Source organism: Leopardus geoffroyi, chromosome A3 (genome assembly GCF_018350155.1).
Source record: "Leopardus geoffroyi isolate Oge1 chromosome A3, O.geoffroyi_Oge1_pat1.0, whole genome shotgun sequence".
NCBI lineage: Eukaryota > Metazoa > Chordata > Mammalia > Carnivora > Felidae > Leopardus > Leopardus geoffroyi.
The window spans coordinates 21,606,990-21,627,732 of record NC_059336.1 but is presented as its reverse complement, the minus strand read 5'-3'; the positions used below and the strand labels follow the sequence as shown (position 1 = coordinate 21,627,732).

The following is a 20,743-nucleotide window of genomic DNA, read 5'->3' as shown; positions in this document are numbered from 1 at the left end:
AGTATGCATTCTTGGTTTGCTCTTTTCTGTGTCTTTTTCCCCTTTGTTTGTAATTAATGAGTTTGACACATTTAATTTTGGGAGTGGCTGCCAAAATCGAAACTGTCATCTTTGTGACATTTATTTTGTAAAGCAAATCCAAGGAAGAATTGAAGTCGGCGGTGTCATTTCATTTAATCAGTCATCGCACAATTGTTCAACATCTGGTGTGTATGCCTTTGTTCTGTACTGGAGACCAAGACCGTTCTGTATTAGAAATCATACATTATTTGAAACTAAGCAGTAACGGGGCGCCTGGGTGGCTCGGCCGGTTAAGCTTCTGACTCTTAGTTTCAGCTCAGGTCACAATCTTGCAACTTGTGAGTTGGAGCCTTGAGCTCAGAGCCTGCTTCAGATTCTCTGTCTCCCTTGCTCTCTGCCCCTCCCCCACTCACACTCTCTGTCTCAAAAATAGATAAATGAACATTGAAACCTAGCAGTATGAACCAGACTCCATTTTTTTTCAGTTGCTGAAACCATGCTCTTTTAAAAAGTTGTGGCGTTTTTGCTTTTTTTTTTTTCAGAATTATGTAGAATTTCTTTATGTTCTGCCATTGACTTAGAAAAATTAACTTTGTACGTTCTCTTAGACTCCATATCATTGACCTCAGTATAGGCTCTGGTACTAAGAACAATGTTTTTTAAATGTCAGTAATGATTATTTTTAGAATTGGCCTCCACCTCATTTATTTCTAGCTAATTTTCTTTAAGTCTCCTACATCTTAATGGACAGTGTTATTTGTGTTTTCATTGTACAGACTGAGGAACTAATCAAAGCTTTGCAGGACCTGGAGAATGCTGCATCGGGGGATGCTACTGTCCGGCAGAAAATTGCTTCTTTGCCCCAAGAAGTGCAAGATGTTTCTCTCTTGGAAAAAATAACAGGTGAGAGGGTAGAGTTGGGGTGAAAGGTGAGGGAAGAGGGACATATCTCTGAGGCATCAGGCCCTAGGACATGCTGATGTTTGGAGATAGAGACTTCTGTGCGGTTTGAGTTTTGCAAAACAGCAAAGCTGTTGAAATAGTCCAAGCTTTAATAGGGATTCTAGGAACTATGCAGAAATGCAGGCCTGCCACTACCCGCAGCACTCCTAAGTCAGGTCTGTTGAAAACACAGGGCAGATTGTGTGTGTGATGTGGGGGCCAGGAGAGAAGGTATTAAACTCGTGATCCTCTTACTAAAAAAAATTACGGTTGAGTGCTGTGTGATTTGTACACACTGACACACCCTGTGGATGGTAGTGCCTTTAATGCCAGGAATGCTGGGTGTGTATTGTCAGTCATGTCGTTTTGCCCTCATGATGATCACCCCCGTTTCAATAGGGAGGGACAAGTAACGTTCCCGCTTTATGCATGGAGCATTGAAAGGAAGGAGTGAAGCATGAACTAATGTTTCTGTGCCAGATACTTTTTTTTACTCTTGGTGATAACCTTTTGAGGTCACTGAATATCCCCGTATTGCGTCAGAGGAAATTGAGGCTTTGAGAGATTAGGTGCCTTCAAGAAGTCTATTGGTGCCATTTTCCCCATGGCATTTGCTCACTTCATGTCTCCGTGTCCCCTTTTGGTAATTCTTGCAATATGTCAGACTTTTTCATTATATTTGTTATGATCTGTGATCAGTGAGTAGGACTCACTGAAAGTTCAGGTGATAGCATATTTTGGCAACAAAGTTTTTTTTTTTTTTTTTTTTTTAATTTTAATGTTTATTTATTTTTGAGACAGAGAGAGACAGAGCATGAGCAGGGGAGGGGCAGAGAGAGAGGGAGACACAGAATCCGAAGCAGGCTCCAGGCTCTGAGCTGTCAGCACAGAGCCCGACGCGGGGCTCGAACTCACGGACCGTGAGATCATGACCTGAGCCGAAGTCAGACGCTCAACCGACTGAGCCACCCAGGCGCCCCAACAAAGTATTTTTTGATTACAATGTGTGCATTTTTTTAACATGATGCTATTGCACACTTGGGGGGGGGAAACAACGTAGTGTAAATGTAACGTGCACGTGTTGGGAAACCAAAAAATTCACTTGACTCACTTTATTGTGATACTTGCTTTATCGCAGTGGTCTGGAACTAAACCTGCAATATCTCCCGAGGCACACCTATATTTTAAAGGGGGTCAGGGAAAGCCTTTTTGATGAGATGACCTTTGATCAGAGGACCCCCAAGATTAGGAATCAAGCCGTGAGGCTCTCTGAGGGAAGGAAGTGCCACCCAAGCAGAGAGTATAGTCCAAGGAGAGGCCTTGAGGCTAGAAGGGTGCTTAGTTGGAGGACACAACATGGAGGCTGTCTAAATGCCACAAGCCGCGTCTCGGCTTGCGCTTCCACTTCCCCATCTCCAGCAGTTGAACCCTCTTCTAGGTTGAACAGTCTACTGCCCCTTCTGCCTTTTTCCAGCTTCCACTTCTCTGTGCCCTTATTTTCTTCACTTAGCATGGAGTCTTTGTAATCACTCCCTTACGTGCACCCTCAATCCCTGTTTTTCTTTGTCCTCTTGCCTGTGGTCTTCTGGCAAACCCCAGCTTTTCTCCTGGTTAAATTCAACTTTTATTGTTACTATAAGGATCAACTCATTTATTCGTACTATCAGAATCAAAGTCTAAAAATTGGGAGCAACTTAACATAAAGCTAGCAATGTATGTGATTTTATTTATCTGTTTTCACTGACCTAAAGGTCTCATGTCTCATAGCTTTTTTAAATTAATAAAAAATTTGTTTTGATTTTTTTTTAACGTTCATTTATTTTGAGAGAGAGAGAGAGCAGGGGAGAATCCCAAGCGGGCTCCATGTAGTCAGTGCAGAGCTAGATGCACAGGGCTCGATCCCACAAACCGTGAGATCGTGACCTGAGCTGAAGTCAAGAGTCGGACACTTAACCGACTGAGCCACCCAGGCTCCCCTATTTTGATTTTTATCGCGGTAAAATACACCTAACAAAATTTACCACCTTAACTGTTTTCAAGGGTACACTTCAGAAGTGTTGATAAGTACATTCACACTATTGCACAGCCGATTTCCAGAACTCTCTTCATCTTGCAAAACTGAAACTTTATACTCATTTAATAACTCATTTCCTCCTTCCCTCAGCCCCTGATAACCACCATTCTGAAATCCAGCTTTTCCTCTGTTCCTTTCCTGGACCTGAACAGCTGAGTGTGGCTGGGAAAAACAAATAACACACATAGGCTGACTTTTCTTCCTACTTTGGTGGGTGATGATGCTGTTTTCTAAACCAGCCCCCTACTTGTTTGTTAGCCCTGTTCCTTCTCACTACTGAAGGATGTAGCTCCAACAGTTCTCCATTTTCTCCGTCTGCTGGATCATTCTTTATGGCATAAAATCATGTACTTTTTTTCCCACGTGGAAGAGACTTTTTTCCTTGACCCAGATATTCCTACATTTCTCTGTTCTTTATAGTAAAACGTCTTAAATAGATTGCCTTTACTCATCTGCCACCATTTCCCCTCTTCCCATTCTCTGCTGACTACACTTTACTGAAATTGCTTTTATCAGTGTTGTTGATGACTTCCATGTTGCTAAATTCAGTGGTGAATTTTTACCCAATCTTTATCTGTGGTCACCGTAACTTGATCTTAGTAACCTTTGGCGCAGTTGGTCATTTCTTCTCCTTTGGTGCAGTAGACAGAATAATGATACCCCTGACTCCACCCTGTTGTCCCTGTCCTAATCCCCAGAATCTGTGAATGTACTCTTACGTGGCAGAAGGGACTTTACAGATGTGATGAAGTTAAGGATCTTGAAGTGGGGAGATAATCTGGATTATTCAAGTAGACCCAATCTAATCACAGGCTCCTTCTAAGAAGGAGGCAGGAGGGCAAGAGTCAGAGAAGGAGATAGGACCCTGGAACAGTCTTTGGAGAGATGCATTTTGAAGATGGAAGAAGAGGCCCTTAATAGTAAATATTAAGATAGTACATTTATGTTATTTTAAACCAGGGAGTTTGTGGTCAATTTGTTACAGCAGCAGCAGGAAAGTAGGGCTCCATATCCTAGCTTTCCTCGCCACTCTCTAGCAGTGGCTCTTCAGTATCCTTTGGGGGTTTCTTTGTGCCTCTTTTCCCTCTTCATGTTGAGTACTTAGCCCTCTTCTCTAGTTAGTTTTACTGTCTGTTCCTCTTAATCCAATTCGGTGGCCTTAAATAACCATTTTTAGGCTAATCATTCCCTAATTTACATGTCTAGTGTTGGCCTCTCACTTGAACTTGAGACCCGTACATCTGGCCTTCTGCTTAGTGTTGCTAGCTAGGTGTCTCCAAAGGCATTTCAAACTTGACTTGTCTCAAACCAGACTTCTCATCCTATCTCCAGAATTCATTTCTCTTATGGTCTTGCCCATGTCAGTAAATGAGCCCCTCACAACCCTATTGACCAGGACCAAAACCAGTAGCTGACATTGTTACCACTTCCACTGCTGCCGCCTGTGTGAGTCACCGCTATCTTCACTTGGGTTACTGCCGCGGTCTCCTCTTTGGTGTCCGTGCTTCCTCCTTGTTTCTCATCCCAGCCGTCACTCTGTGCTCAATATGACCAGAGTGGCCAGAGTTACATACTAGAATGGAACTTGTATCACGTCTCCCTCTGCTCAGAGCAAAGGCTCCTTGCCAGGCACTTTCCAGTTCTAGGGCCTTTGTACTTGCTGTTTTCTCTGCTTGAAATGATCTTTCCCACATAGTCACATGGCTTGTTCTCTCACTTTTTCCAGGCCTTGCTTTACATACCACCGCAGTGAACCCTACCCTGACCAGTACATTTAAAATTACACTTCTCCCTCTGAATGCTCCATGCTTTCTCCTCTGCCTTTTCTTTCTCCGGCATTCTTACCTTCAGTTGATAAACATGCAAAATGTAGCATATTGTTTCTCTTCTTACCTGAGAATGTAAACTCTTTGGAGCAGAGAGTTTTTGTCCTTCCTGTTCCCTGTTGCTCTGAGGGCCTAGAATGGTGTTGGGCACATAATAGCAGGCCACGTATTTGTTAAGCTAATTGGACGGTTTGGGGCAAAGCAGTCTGATCGGAGTGGGTTTAGTGACATTGGTAGGAGAAAGGGTGGTGGGTACCAGGAATATGGTCAGCTCTCCTGAAGAGTTCTGTAAGGGAAGCCGGGAGATGGGGCAGTAGCTAGAAAGCAACACGTGGCCAGAAGGTAGAGCAGCATGTCTGTATGTTCGTGGCAGTGCTTGCGGAGGAAGAGTAAAGAAATTGAGAGGTCTGGGGAAGCATGAGGGACAGTTGCAGAAACAGAATGTTGGAGTAAGCAAGAGGGAATAGGATGCCTGTGCACAAGTGGAGGGCTGGCCAAAAGAGGCACACAGCCGCTGGCCTGCAGAACTGGGAGGGCAGAGCATGTGAGGATAGGCGCAGTTGGGAGGTTCTCTGGAGTAAGCGTCTATCTGCTGTGCTTTGACTGCGTTTTTTCTGCGACTCCTAAAATCACACGTTATTTTTCTGGATTGTAATTATTTGTGTGAAGGAATTCTCTCCCTTGGTACAACTTGGAGTGTGAGAATTTTTTTTTTTTTTCTGTAATCTTTTTTTTTTTAATGTTTATTTTTGAGAGAGAGAGTGCGTGCACACGCAAGTGGGGGAGGGGCAGAGAGGAGACACAGAATCTGAAGTAGGCTTCAGGCTCCGAGCTCTCAGCACAGAGCCCAATGTGGGGCTCGAACTCACGAACTGCAAGATCATGACCTGAGCTGAAGTCAGAGGCTTAACTGACCGAGCCACCCAGGTGCCTCCCCCCCCCCCCCACCTTTTTTTAACCTTAAAATTAGTGTTTTCCTTGCCGTTTTTGTCATGGGCGCTCAAAACATTTTAAAGAATTAACTATTTGGGGGAAAAGAGATGCAGTCAAGCGAAGACAAAGGTAAAATCAATTTCACCACTCCGGCAGCTTGTTCTCAGACCTTACCACCGATCTTAAAGAATAAGTTTCACCATCTTCTTTAATTTTCTGTGATTGAGATTGTCTCTTTCCTTTGTGTTCTCTTTGGCTCACTCTTTCTTCCTCACCAAGAACATCCTTTTGTTGGGGCGCCTGGGTGGCGCAGTTGGTTAAGCGTCCGACTTCGGCCAGGTCACGATCTCGCGGTCCGTGAGTTCGAGCCCCGCGTCGGGCTCTGGGCTGATGGCTCAGAGCCTGGAGCCTGTTTCCGATTCTGTGTCTCCCTCTCTCTCTGCCCCTCCCCCGTTCATGCTGTGTCTCTCTCTGTCCCAAAAATAAATAAACGTTGAAAAAAAAAAAAAAAAAAAAAAAAATTTTAAAAAAAAAAAAAAAAAAAAAAAAAAGAACATCCTTTTGTTTCCCTGCTCCTGAGGAGTGTAGAAGTTCCTCATCTTTGGCATCAGACCTAATTTGGGATCTCTCAACAGTTCACCTCCTGACATTCATATTAAGAAGGCATCCAAAAGTCAAACAGACTGTGTGCCAAACAGAAACTCTGTTGGGAATCCTTAAATCCCATTGCCTCCCAGAATACTGAGGCCTCTCACTTCTGATGGCCTGTATTCACAGGGAACAGCATACCAGTATCCCTGTAATCCCCTTCCAGTTGGTCCCACAGAGCTGCTGGTGTCCCTAGTGTTCTTGGTTCAAAGAATTGATCCGCTCTTTTGACCCCTAACGGCCTTTTTTAAATGATATGCACATATTAAAGTTGCAGTTTCACCACACCCGCATGAAATTAATTATATCTATTGTTTCCTAATACAGATCATCCTTTTGTTTCTTCTTCTCATTTCCTAATGTTGAGTCTTGTTCACCTTCTTTCCCAAGAATACCCTTTCTTTGATGCTTCCCGGTTTTTTCGCAAAAAATGAGTTGCAACTCGTTAATGGGATGTACATCAGTCTGGTAGGTAATGACCAAAAAAAAAAAAAAAAAAAGAAGATGGAACACTTTGTACATAGTAAGGATAAGTATTGTTTTATGAAACACTTCTTTTTTCTGCGTTTGCATTAAGTGTGTTTCTTAGCATGGGTCGCGGTTAAAGAATTTGAAAGAATGTCTGTTATCAGACCCTGTATTTTGCTGAATGGAAGACAAGAGCTCATCCCCGGGTTTAAAGCTTACACGGTGTAAGGGGTAGAGTCCTATAGGTCCGTTTTAGAGCCGTGGTTTTGAGTCCCAGCTCCTCCGCTGACCGCCTGGTGTCAAACCTGTCCTGTAGCTTTTATTTGGTCATAGTTTCCACACCCAAGAAACGAGTGCTTGCTTCTTTATTTCAAAAGAATGTGCGAAGAATACTTAACAAAATAATATGAATGAAAGCACTTTGGAAATTCTCAGAGGCAAGAAAAAATTATTTCACGTATGAGCTTAGATATCTCTTTCTGCTTGGTTTATTTATAGAGCTTTTGCAGGAATAGGCATTTAGAAATCCTTTGTAAGATTACCCTCACTTCAGGTAATTCAGAAATGTCCTATCTTATTAGGAGTGAGTGCCTTTGGGTTTCTCTGTCAGTCAGTCCGTTGTTTGTCTACAGGTTCTGGCTTATTTTTGGACTCTGTACGTTGAGAGAAACTGTTAACCTTCCCCAGAAATGTTTGCAATCATGCCTGTGTGATTTCTATATTGTCTCTATTTTTTGGTCTCATTTGTATGTAGACAAAGAGGCAGCCGAACGTCTCTCAAAAACAGTAGATGAAGCATGTCTGTTACTAGCAGAATATAACGGGCGTCTGGCGGCAGAACTGGAAGACCGGCGCCAGCTGGCTCGGATGTTGGTGGAGTACACCCAGAACCAGAAAGACGTTTTGTCAGAAAAGGAGAAAAAGCTAGAAGTGAGTACGTTGCAAGGCGGACCCAGACTTTCCAAGTTTCCCTGCCTATAGTCCACATTAGGAGATTTTTATTATGCTTTAATTAACACATTTTTTTGTCTTTTAAAAATTTATGAGATGAGAACATCCATCAGATAATTGTGTAATTATTTGAACCGAGTTGAAAATGAAGTCACGATTTTATGTGTCCAAGAAGGAACGAACCGGAATGCAGGAAACAAACAATGAAGTCTTAAAGCATTTAGGATCTTAATATTGCTTTAGTTTAAATTCGCATTAAAAAAATATATACATACATAGATTGAGGTACAAAAAGAATAGGTGGTTAATAAAACCCAAGCATGTTCATTTGGTGGTATTTGGAAAATGCTTTGAATTTTCGGTCGTCTAGATTATATTGAGATTTATTTCTTTTTTTTTTTTTTTTTTTTTTTTGTTTGGTTTTTTTTTTTAATTTTTTTTTTTCAACGTTTATTGATTTTTGGGACAGAGAGAGACAGAGCATGAACGGGGGAGGGGCAGAGAGAGAGGGAGACACAGAATCAGAAACAGGCTCCAGGCTCTGAGCCATCAGCCCAGAGCCTGACGCGGGGCTCGAACCCACGGACCGCGAGATCGTGACCTGGCTGAAGTCGGACACTTAACCGACTGCGCCACCCAGGCGCCCCTATTGAGATTTATTTCTGACTTCTATCCACGGTTAAGGCCAATAAGAAGTCTGCTTCTAAGCTCTGTCTTCAATCAGTTCTACAGTTTCACAGTAACGTTTATGGAGTCCAGTTCTCAAACTGTGGAGAAGGAACTGATTCCTACCCTGAGTTCACATTAGCGTGAATGCCCTTGGGGAAGGCTCTAGAACTGGTTCCTCACCACGAATTTGTTTGGCTTCTTAATTCAGTACATGGTGGTTTAACATCAGCACTTGCATAATGCAGCCAGCAGTATGGACATTTGGGAACCTTCGCTTGCCCCAAGCTGCCAGTGGTTTCAGGGGTGAGGACAGTTTTGAGTTGGAGAAGCAGTCACATATTATAAGAAAAATACCAGAGTAGGTAAGGGAAGGAGGGGATAGTCCCCTCTCCCCACCCCAGCACTCAAGAAACATGTTCTCTGGCACAGAGGGAGGGGAAACGGAGCTAGTTCTGTGGCTGAGATTATTATGTTTGCCTTTTCACACAGTTGCTGACTTGAGGCAGGTGATGAGTGATGGGCACTTTTGACCATATCCTTACTTGCGGTGATTATGGGATCAGAGATAGGTAGTGGTACGGGTTGGGGTCGGGGGCTGGGGGGGGGGGGCTTCATAAAGCCACCCTAGAAGTGGAAGATGGGAAACGGCTGTGAAAATAGTATGGCTTAGATTTAGAAATCGACACTGACCAGAAATCCTAAAGGGAGTTTCACAGGCAGTACCAGACGGTCATTTATCTGAAATGCTCATCTTTCACTGAGGAAGCATTTTCAGCACTGTGCCCCGGGACTAATAAGAGAGTGTAATTAATGATTCTGGTTGTAAGTCACCATGCCATCTGTTGAACTGCCCCTTGGCGACACATTAAGGGCTTTCTCTGATCTGTCAGACATTGATTATCATGAGCAGCTGTTGTTGGGTGGAACGTGGCAAGCTACCATAGAGGACAGAGTCTTTGAGAAGGAGATTGGGTTGGTAGAGTGGATTAACTCTTTGTTTGTTTCCCTTCCTCACAGTTGCACTCTGCTCCCTGTGTTTCTTGGGGGAATCATTCAGGTTTCTGTAGAACCAGTGTTTTGTGAGGTGCCATGACAGGCCATTAAGCAGAGAGATGGATCAGAGATTTGGGTCTGTTCCGTAGCTTTCCAGCCCAAATTCTCTGCTCATCTGGGCATTGGGATTCCATTGCTTAAGAATCCGAACAGGAGGGTCCCACCACTGGAAAGTACAGATTGGGAACCAAAGATTCTTTCTATTTTCAAACCATGTCTCTTAGCCACTTGAGCAAAACCATTCACTGTAAAAATGAAGCTAAATTTGCTTATTTGAAAAATCAAATGGCTACATACAGTGTAAGATGTTGATAGATGGCTGTAGTTCTTTATTCATGTTTGCTAAAAATGCAAATAGTCTGCTCTCTGGAAACTGTGATTTTTCTCTCACATTCCATAACAAACTGGTCTTATTCCACCATATCCTTGTAAAGTATATGCCACTTGAAAGGTGCATTACTAGTATGGATTATTCCAAATCCTCAGAGTCTCCTATTGATGAGAACAGTGTATCAAATATACTTACGTTTTTAACATTCCCTTTTTTAACACTGCCAGTCCTTGCTTTAAAATTGCCATATCAGAATGTAAATGAAATCTGCTTTTATTTTTTTAATCCTTTCATTGCCTTTCAATTAGAAACGTGGAATTCTTAGAACTCCGGAAATGTAATGTTTTGCTTGAAAGTCTCTTTTCTTCCCAAAGTTCTGATTTGTTAACTCATGAGATTTTTTTATTTTTTTTTTATTTTTTAAATTCATATCTCCCTTCACATAATAAGCATACCTTTTTGTCATTCACTTAAGAATCTTAACATTAGATTTCTGGATGGCTCCTAAACTTTGGGATAGGGAATAGGAGGATTCAGAGCCAAGGATGCTTCACACCCTGGGATGTAGGAGGGGACAGTCACAGCTCACAGCAAGAGATTGTGTTTCTGCCCTCCAGGAAGTCATTCTGGCATAAACAGCATAGGTGAACATAAAACCCAACCAGGGGATTATACGTAATGTAGATTAAGGAGACAGTTGGCAACTCTGATTGTGGTTTAAGGGCAAATCCAAACTTCTGTAAGGCAATGAAGCCTTTTTGTAAAAGGAAATAGCAATCGAAGAAGAGAAATATGTTTATAGATGGGAAACAGCCAGACTGGAGCAGACCTGTGTGTGAAGAAAGACGAAAGACAGAACGTGTGGGAAGGAGGCGTCAGAGTCCTCCAATGGGAACGAGGCTCTGTACTCTTTAAGGAGCTGCTTGCTTCTTCGTGAAGAAAGTCCGCAAAGTCTCGTACCTGTCAGGAGATGTGCAGAGATGAGCAAGACGTGCTGACACTCTATTGGGGGAGAAACAGCAGACGGGGAGTCAGAATGTGAGACAGAGTAAGGGGAACATCCCAGCTCACTGTGTCTCAGTTGAAATAGACCCGGAAGAAATTAACATGTTAATTATAACACTAATTTGGTCTGAAGCTTACTTAAAATAGGAGAGAATTATGAAACACACAGGCAGTTTCTGAACACGGCAGTGCCCTCAACAGGTCTTCCGAAGTCTGCTGGACTGCACGCTCTCGCTGCTCTGTCAGTGCCGGCGACATAATTGTTCCTCAGTGAATATTTGTTCTGTGCATGAAATCTCATCAGTCAGTGTATTCTTTTTCTAGAAATAAGAGGGTTTTTTTTTTTTTTAGGTTGTGGGCAAAGTGGTTTGACAAATCTGATTTAATTTGTGGTAAAGAAAGGTGACTTTTTGATAGAAACTCCTATGGTTTCTCATTTGTTGTGCTTTTTTCACTTTAGATAGAATCATGATCCATTTTGAGATGATTTTTTTTTTTTACGTGGTTTTTTTTGTTTGTTTTTTAAGCTTCTGTTTCTGGATGTTAGGGTTGACATTGGCCTACCACCTTTCCATTAAACTACAGGCAGAGTTAGAAGGGTCTGCTTCAAATCTGTCTGCAATGCTTTTGTCACGAACACGAGAAAATCTAGAAATGGGAAAGGGCATGTGGGTAGGAGCACAAATGGCAGCCTGGAGGTGAAGTTCAGAAATGTGGAGGGGAGAAGGTTAATTCCAAAGGTAAAGGCCAAAGGTACCAGAAAAGCCTCCAAACTTCAGTTCTTAGAGCAAAAGGAAGGCTTGTTTCTGGTAGACAGAGGTGACCGTTGCCCCGGTTGGCTGTAAGACACTCACAAGCCGTGGTCTGAATGGTTTGGATGGAGTTCCTGTCTTGTCAGTTTGGATAATACGTGGCGTGGGTATGTTCCATCCGAGGGGTCAGGGCACGTGGGGGCGGTGGCGGAGGGAGGGAGTACAGATCTATTTGTACGAGCACTGGGGAGAAAATCAAAAAGGTGCACACGTGTGCAGTTTTACTACCTTAACACATCAGTTATTTTCATTCACATCGTGGTGTTGTCATTTCTGCAAAAAAAAAGGTCGCTGGAATTTTCATAGGGACTGCACTGAATCCATAGATTGCTTTGGGAACTGTTGCCATTTTAACAATCATAAGTTTTCCAATCAGTGAACACAAGATTTCTTTCTGTTTACCTAGATCTTCTTTAATCTGCTGTGGAATTTAAAAAAGCATCCTGGAGTCCCAGTTACTGATGGATTTGACATTACAGAGGCCCCGTTTAGGTGCCATAAGTATCAGGGGTCCCGGGAGGGGGCTGTGGTGTGTGCTGCCTTTCGGTAGGCATGTGTTCCCCACCTTTACGAGGCGTGCATGCAGACGTGTGTGTGCTCAGCAAAGCCACCGAGGCACAGCCATGGCAGCCAGCTTCACTTTTCACGCAAGATGAAGTGGCACGTTGAGGCCCGGATGTCTGGGCAAAGTCGTTAACGGTATTCTTGAGCTGGATGGAACCTTAGACATCATGGAATCTGACTTCCGAATTGGTGAAGAAACTCAGACCCAGAGAAGGGAGTTTGCCAGAGACCAGGAATAGAATCTGAGGCAGACATCTCGTAACTTGCCATCAGGTTTGTGTTTGCCTTTCTTTCTTGTTGTTTTGTTTATTTTAGATTTGATTCCATCAGGTGAACAGCCGGAAGACATCCTACACGAAAGAGTAGCCAAAGTTGAATCATTTCAGCAATCCCCAAGAACCTTGTTTTAGAAAAATGCCATCTTATGTAGGGGGATTAAAATAGTTGCGTGAAGCATTTTCAGAGTGGCCTCTGAGAAGACCTTTCTAAGGTTTGAGAGAGCAGACTCTGCCGCTGAGGTTCTGAGTACCCTCCTGGCTATGACCGGGCGTGCTCGGTGTGGGGGAGGGCGATTGGCTCATCGAACTTGGGGGTGCTGCTGTATCTCCCCAGCTTGGCATCTCTCCCTTGGCTGTAACGAGTACTCAGGAGCAGAGCCTTCTACTTCAGACAGTACAGCTGGGAAGGGGGAAATGGCCCCGGATCTAACACTGCCTTGTGACTCTTCGTATTTCTGTTTGCGCTTTGGTTATAACAACTTGAGAAATTCTTTGGCTGTAGCCGAGGAGGTACTAAACCAAACTGATGGCCGTCTGTTGTTTTTGGCAGCATCGTTCCCCTCCCTGAGGTTGCAGATGGTTATTTCAATAATGGGATAGGCGATAGGTGGAGATGGAGAGCTCCATTTTTGTCAGCTTTGGAGTAAATTCTTCCTCTTCCCATGATGTTTAAAGCCAGTATCTCATTGTCCATTCCAATACGGGCAGATGGGAGCAGGCGATCTAATCCTCATTTTAGATGAGAAAACAAAACAGACTCTGTGAGCGGTTCAGGGTCACAGAGGAAGTCGGTGAGGACCAGAACCCTAAACTGACTCCTGACTCGAGTAATCCTGTACTGTGTTCCCCTGGGAACTTAGAGGCCCTGCCTGCCCCCAGTCTTCCACACTCAGTGCCCTTCCTTAGCCTAGAGTTCTTTCCTCCTGGTCTAGCAGTGTGGTCAGCACCATGGGCTGTTCCAGCCATTGTCGAAAGGTCAGTCTGCTTACACAGCTCCAGTGACCCCGCGGATGGCTTACCCACTGCCTTTTCACCCCTGTTTTGAGATGGGAGCCTCCCCCCACAAAGTTTCCCTCCAGTAGATGGGGACTTTTCTTGAATTATGTGCTTCTGTCATTTGGAATTTAGGGGCTGTATCCTTGAAGTCCCTCCCTTCTTTTGAGTTGCTGCTGACCCTTACGCTCCGGTTAGGTGTGCAGCTTGAGCTTTGATCCGTGAGGGCGCGCGTGTGTGTGCGTGTGTGCAGGTATTAGTGTGTGTTCTTGCCATGTCACAACGTGGAAATGGTATTTGTTCATCTCTTATCATCCCAGGGGGGAAATACCACGTTATAATCATAATGTAGTTCACATACTTGGTGACCTAAAGGCATGGTTCCCCAACATTTGAGACTTCACATTAGAGAAGTGACATAATTTCATAGCTTTCCCAGCGAGAGTTCTTTTAGCCATAGCATTGTTTCCATATTTATAATCCAACTTCTGGTGATTCCTCCTGTTTTCCAAACCCGCTCCACTGGGTGTTAGCTGGTGTGTGTAGCACTAATTTCTCATACTTACAAAGTATATATGCGTGTTAAGTGAAAACAGCATCTGGGCCCCTTGTCACTTCCTCCCTGCCAGAATGTTCATTCTTATTCAGCGAATACTCAGTTCTTTCTTTATTTCTTTGTTTCTGATTAAATAAAAGACATACATGGGGCGCCTGGGTGGCGCAGTCGGTTAAGCGTCCGACTTCAGCTCAGGTCACGATCTCGCGGTCCGTGAGTTCGAGCCCCGCGTCGGGCTCTGGGCTGATGGCTCAGGGCCTGGAGCCTGTTTCCGATTCTGTGTCTCCCTCTCTCTCTGCCCCTCCCCCGTTCATGCTCTGTCTCTCTCTGTCCCAAAATAAATAAATGTTGAAAAAAAAAAATTAAAAAAAAAAAAAAAAAAAAAAAAAGACATACATCACAGGAAACGTGGAAAATAAGTATTTAAAAAAGTGTTATAATCTCATTACCCAGAGATAACTTTTTTTAATGTTTATTTATTTATTTTGAGAGAGAATAGGAGCTGGGGAGGGGCAGAGAGTAAGAGTGAGAGTGAGAGAGAGAGAGAGAGAGAGAGAAAATCCCATGCAGGCTCCCTGCTGTCAGCAAGGAACCTGATGTAGGGCTCGATCTGTTGAACTGTGAGATCATGACCTGAGCCGAAACCAAGTGTTGGACACTTAACCAACTGAGCCACCCAGGAGCCCCTGAGATAACATGTTTTCATTTTGGTGTGTTTCTTTTATTTTTTTCTCCCAATTTTAAAATTAAAATGATCATAATATGTAGACAGTTTTCTGTCCTACTTTATTTTAATGGTATGTGATCATCTTTCCTTATTAACACAAACTTTATATAAACACTTGAAATGGCTGCTTGAACACTTATGGCTGGATAATCAATGATACTTGTATTGAGCATTTATATTTTTTTGTTTTGTTTCACCTTGAGCTAACTTCCAGTATTTGGATTATTTCCTTCCCGTAAATTTCTAAAAATGAATGCTGTGTGAATGTGTAGATGCCAGCTTGTCTCTGGGTATGTTGAAGTGTATATGCATTTCAAGGTCTTTGCCACCAGCATGCACGCCTGCCTCAGGGGTTCTTGCTCTTTGCAATGCTCTTAGGCTGTCTGGTGCTTTAGAGATAGAAGATACAAAATCCATGTATCCATGGGTATACGAGTTAAGGATTGTGAGAGCATTGAATAGTTTAATTAGACAAATGGGGCTCTCTTCTGGGCTTTAAGTTTGGGTTTACATTTGAAACTGCTCTGGGAAAATAGCAGCTACTTCTTATTTATAACAGTGACTTGAGTGACCATCACTTTGAGAGCAGGTTCAGATTACAGAAATCTGAGCCCTAGTGTCTAAGTGTTTGACCCGGTGGATACATGCCATTTTGAGCAGAGGTCTGTTTTAGTCTTTATGAATGTTCTACTGTTAAGGTGGGCCTTCACCCACTTCAGGTTGTCATTTTTTAGAAAGTAAAACTGGATTGTATCATACTTTGTAATCTTGGAAGTTCCTTCTCTGACTTTCGTTTTTATCTCTATAAAATATAGGGCTTGAAAATTACAAAGTCTTTTTCTAAAGTCTGGGTTTTTTTTTTTTTTAATGTTTATTTATTTTTTTAGAGAGAGTGTGAGCAGGGTAGGGGCACAGAGAGGGAGACAGTATCTGAAGCAGGATCCAGGCTCCGAGCTGTCAGCACAGAGCCCGACGCGGGCCTCAAACCCACGAACCGTGAGATCATGACCTGAGCCGAAGTCGGACGCTCAACCGACTGAGCCACGCAGGCGCCCCAGAAAGTCTTTTTCTATGATTAGAGTAGAGATGTTCGTGGTCGGAATAGGAGTCCGAATGAAACCTTTGCAAACAAGTCCGTGAGCTCCCGGGAGTGTGGTGCACTTCACGTGAAGTGGCGAAGCCAGCTGTCATTGTGACTTTGCCTCCTCATTTGTTCTCTTCTTTATTCAGGTTCTTCTATATTCAGGAAAAAGGATGGACAACTGTCTTGCTTAATCCAGTCATTAGGTACTTGGAGAACTTCAAGCAGAGCAACTTTGCAGTTTTAAACTCCACAAAAACTTACCAGCAGCCTTCTGAGCATTCTTGGGGTTTGGATAGTGTTTAATGGACTCAGTGCAGTCTTTCTTCAAAATGTCTGGTGTGATGTATTTGGTACTTTTCCGGGTCCTTTTATTTTGCCCTCCGTGTTTCTATTCCGTGAGGCGTAGACTTGCTAGGCGTTATTCCTACGGGTATCATTGACCTCAGTTACGATTCATTGATGAGGATCTGCGGTCCCCATTCCAGGCTTTTTTTGGCTTTCTCCATTGAGGTGAGTGGTCCTTGCTTTTTCTCTTCGGTGTGGTTTTTCCATTTATAAAATAGCCCCGTTACCCTCACCTGGGGCAAACGGGTTCTAACACTTGTCTAACCTGAAGTTGTTAGCGTCTGCCTTTTCCTTATCACACGGGGCCTTCAGCGGCACTTTCTTTTACTTTCTGTGGAAGAGGTCTCCAGGAGAGTCGCTGAAGGTGTCCTTCTCGGCAGGTGGCACGCTTCGCCTCTCTAATATTATAAACGACGACAGAAACAAACCATTCACGCGAGCGCACACCTCCACCGCCACCACTCCCACCGTCCCCTTCTAACTACCCTGTTTTCCCTCGCTGCCTCTACTTCTGAGCCCACTGCAGCATGGCGTGCGCATCTTACGGTCAACTGAAGTGGCTGTGTTCAGAATCCGCCACCACTGGTCCAGTCTCAAAAGCCAAAAGATACTTGGCCCCCCCGTCTCTTGTTTCCTTTTCTTTTTTTTGGCCCTCTCTACGGTGCTTGATGCTGTCAATTACCCTGTATGCGTTCTTCTTCTCTGGTTTCTGCACACCACCCCTGCCCTTCTACACTTACTTGTGTGTCCTTTACGAAGCTTGACTCCATCCCCGCCCTGTAGATGTTGGTATTCCTTTAGCCTTTTTCTCGTTCTGTCCTTGCATGACACGTTTAGAGAGGCTTCGGCTACCACCAGTGTGCTGATGGCTTCAATCTAGATCGTTAGCCCAGATGCTTCCTCGTGCTTCGGATCTGTGTATCTTCTTTCCACAGACACCTCAAGCGCCAGGTGGCCCAAACAGACCATCCTCTTCCAACCTTTCCTTCCCTTCTCTCTCCCTGTCTTGGAGAATGCCATTGCCATTCATCAAAACCACACACCGGCACTCATCCAGTGTTGTTACTCCCTGTTTGTCCCACCTCCCAGTGGGTTCCTTCAGCCTCCTTTTGTCCCGGTCTCCCTCAGGCCCTGTGCCACCCCTCTGCCAGACGCCTCCTGTTGCCTGGCTGCCCCGTCGGAGTAGTCAGCAAGCCATTGTGATTTTTCTGTCCTCAGTTTTTCTTGAATCTGTCCCCTTTCTCTTCCTCTCTGTGTCCACTTCCACCACCTTAGCCCAGACTGCCATCACCTCTCACCTGCTCCCCCATAGTGGCCTCATCGCAGACCCATCGGCATTTATTCTTGTGTCCTGGAATTCATTCTGCACGTGGCAGCCCTGTGATACTTTCCAAAATGTAGCCCTGGGCAGGTCGTTTCCCTGTATGAGCATGTTAATGGCTTCTCCTTGCTCCTGGAATATAAGCCCAAATTCTCATGTGTTCCCACCGCACGCCCCACACTCCACCCCATGGCCTGCCCCTGTTGAGCTCATCAGCCGTGTCTCTTGTCACGTTCCATTGCGTTTTGTCTGTGCTGGCCTTTTTTGTCTCCGGCTTTACGTGTGCTGTTCCCCTTGCCTAAAACACTCTGTCCCCTTTTCTTCCCACCGGTTACCCTTACCTCGTTGATTATGGTTCATCATTTATATTCCATGTCAAACAGCATTCTCCTGAGACCCCACCCCCATCTCCACCCCATAAAACCAGGTTCCCCCCCCCTCCCCCACCCCATATATACTGTCCTGTCTCCCGATCTTTTTCTTTCAGAGCACCACATAGTCTGTCATTCTGTTTATGGATGATTTGGTCATTTCCCTGGCCAGACCATAAAATCCTGTCTGCATTGTCACTCTTTCATCCCCAACCCTATGCTAATGCTTGATACAGCGTCCTGATCTAAGGCGGCAGCTATGGTTGTGGCTCAGTTCGTCTCTAGGCTGGGACAGACTGGATCTTTGATGGCGGGGGGGGGGGGGGGGGGGGGGGGGGGACGGACTCCTTTCACATTGACGACACTGCCATAAGAGCTAGGCTTTACTGGGTAGACCAATTTTTCCTCTGTCGACCTTTAGATTGATAGGACTAGACCGTGGTAGTTATAAAAATCTGACTTTTTTCCATGGTCTTGAAGGTTAGAGGCTCTTTCATTTGCTCAAACCAACTTTAGTGAATGTGGTAAATTTTCAGGACATACTCGGATGGCTTATGGGAAGAAGGATCTTTGTATCCCATTAATACGTCTCTTTTTTTCAATTCTGTCATGCCTTTTCTTAACATGTAAATCAGGAACTCTAAGGACTGCTTATAAAATAATAAACATGGGAGTGGTGGCAGTTCTCTTCCTCCTCGGCTGATTCACCTTGAACAGTTTAGCAAGTGCCTGGTCTTATTCAGATCTGGTACCTCCTCACAGTGTAGGCATTATTTCCATTCCCGTCTGCAATGTAAGGATGCTGAGCCCAGAGAGGTGAAGTCATAGGGTGCACCATAGGCGAATGGTAGAGTAGCATTTGAACTTGGATTTTCTGACTGCGTATTTGCTTTCCTATCACAGCAGCCTCCCTCTGGTGGGAGACGTGATATATCCTCTCAGCCTTTTGGAGGAGCCAGGAAATGTTTTTTTTTTTTCCTTATGGAAAGGAATCGGTCTTTTTATTTCTTGTAGAGAAAACTGTATCCAGATGCAGTGCAGTAACCTACAGGCTGCCTTGCCCCAGGCAGACCTTCTGGCACTTAGAATCATAACAAATAACCGCCTACGATAATTCCGGGTGAGACTGCCCTTTTCCTTTCTACCCTTTGCTTCTCAGCTGCCCTCCGGGAAGGCTGGACTGGACCAGCATTTGTCTCAGAAGGAGAAACCATTCGAAGGTCTGCATTTCCTTTTTTAAAAATGTTTTAAATTTTTTTAGGTTTATTTAGTTTTGAGAGAGAGAGCGAGCGAGCAGGGGAGGGGTAAGGAGAGAGGGAGAAGAATCCCAAGCAGGCTGCACGCTGTCAGCACAGAGCCTGATGGGGGGCCCCACCTCACAAACCAGGAGATCCTGACCTGAGCTAAAACCAAGAGTCAGACGCTTAACGGACTGAGCCACCCAGGCGCCCCAGGGTCCGCATTTCTGATGTTTGCACATCAGTAACCTGCTTTTCCACGAAAATGGTTAAGGAAGCCAGTTTGTGGGGGCTTTTGTTACTTGCATCAGACTTATATTTTTGACATTTGACTTAAAAAAAACCACATTTATTATAAATAGTAAATAGTTCTTCTTGTACTTTAGTACCATATATTTACCTGGTTTTGTATAATGAGAGACCCCTAGCATAAATGTAAAGCATTTTTGGAGGGCCCAGGTGCATTTTTTAAATAAATCTCTTTTTAAAGCATTTTATGGACATCTGTTAAATTATAAATATTTAACTTTATAATTACATCAAGTTTTGAAAATTTGCCCAGTCCTAAAATTGACTTTATTTTTTTGTTAGTTTCATTTTTTTATTAATTTAATTATGGATGTGTCGACACTTTTTATTCTTCTCTTGCTTCTGCAAATCCCTGTCAGGAGGGAGTTTTTGCTACAGCAGTAGAAGCTGCCTTAAACCTTTTGTGTAGAAGGTCTGCTGGGGAGAAACAAAAATCCTGAAAAGACTTCATGGTACAATTCCAAGCCTAAGAAGCCCTTTCCCATTCAACGCCTCCAATGGATGGTTGACTCGCTCTGAGAACATTCCTCTAATTATAGCCTTTTTGTCATTTTGCCTTCTGGGAAATACTTTGTGTGTACCTTTATTATTGGTTTAGTATGGGGCCGGGAGGTCCTGGGCGCCGGAGCCAGAGCCACAACTTCCTCCTTTTCTTGTATCTTCCCCAGCATCTTACTCAGCAGCTCCAGCCCTGCTGTGACATCCTAAGATGTATCATTTTGAAATGTCGCAGCTGCCACTGAGTCACATGGGACCATGGAGCTGGCTGGGGCAGAGAGGTGCAGTTCAGCAATGGCTTTTTTTGTTCTCATGTAGATTCATGAAGAAAAGGCAAAAGTGGCATTCTTATTTTCAGCCCAAAGATTTGTATGTTTTCTCTAAAAAATGAAAGAGAAGTGAATTCATTGTGGCGTAAGTAGAGGCTGTAGATCCTGTGAGCTTTAGTGGCAAGATGAGGCGGCTAATTAGGGGCGTTCAATGGTTTTAGGGCGAGGGTCAGCTTCCCCTTTCTGTTTGGCTGCCAGCCTTCATGCAGCTAAGCAGTCCTTTGACTTAAATTCAGTATGGTAGGTCACCTTTAAAACAGGGCCCTTCATAAACTGCTTTGTGCATAATAACCCTTTATGACTCTTAATTGCGAGTAGCCGAGCAGTGGGTGATTTTTATATACCATATGTCCTGTAGCACAACAGGGCGAGATAAAGAAAAACATGGGTCTCAATA

At 44.0% G+C, this 20,743-nt stretch overlaps 1 protein-coding gene across 2 annotated transcripts in view; it reads left to right on the top strand.

The window, feature by feature from the left end:
* RPRD1B (regulation of nuclear pre-mRNA domain containing 1B) overlaps window positions 1–20,743 on the top strand; it is a 51,633-nt gene that overhangs the window by 21,654 nt on the left and 9,236 nt on the right. For both annotated transcript variants that reach the window (XM_045444636.1, XM_045444635.1), the window contains exons 5-6: window positions 798–924; window positions 7,667–7,842. In XM_045444636.1, the coding sequence (XP_045300592.1) occupies window positions 798–924; window positions 7,667–7,842 (303 nt within the window). The remainder of the gene's footprint in view (window positions 1–797; window positions 925–7,666; window positions 7,843–20,743) is intronic.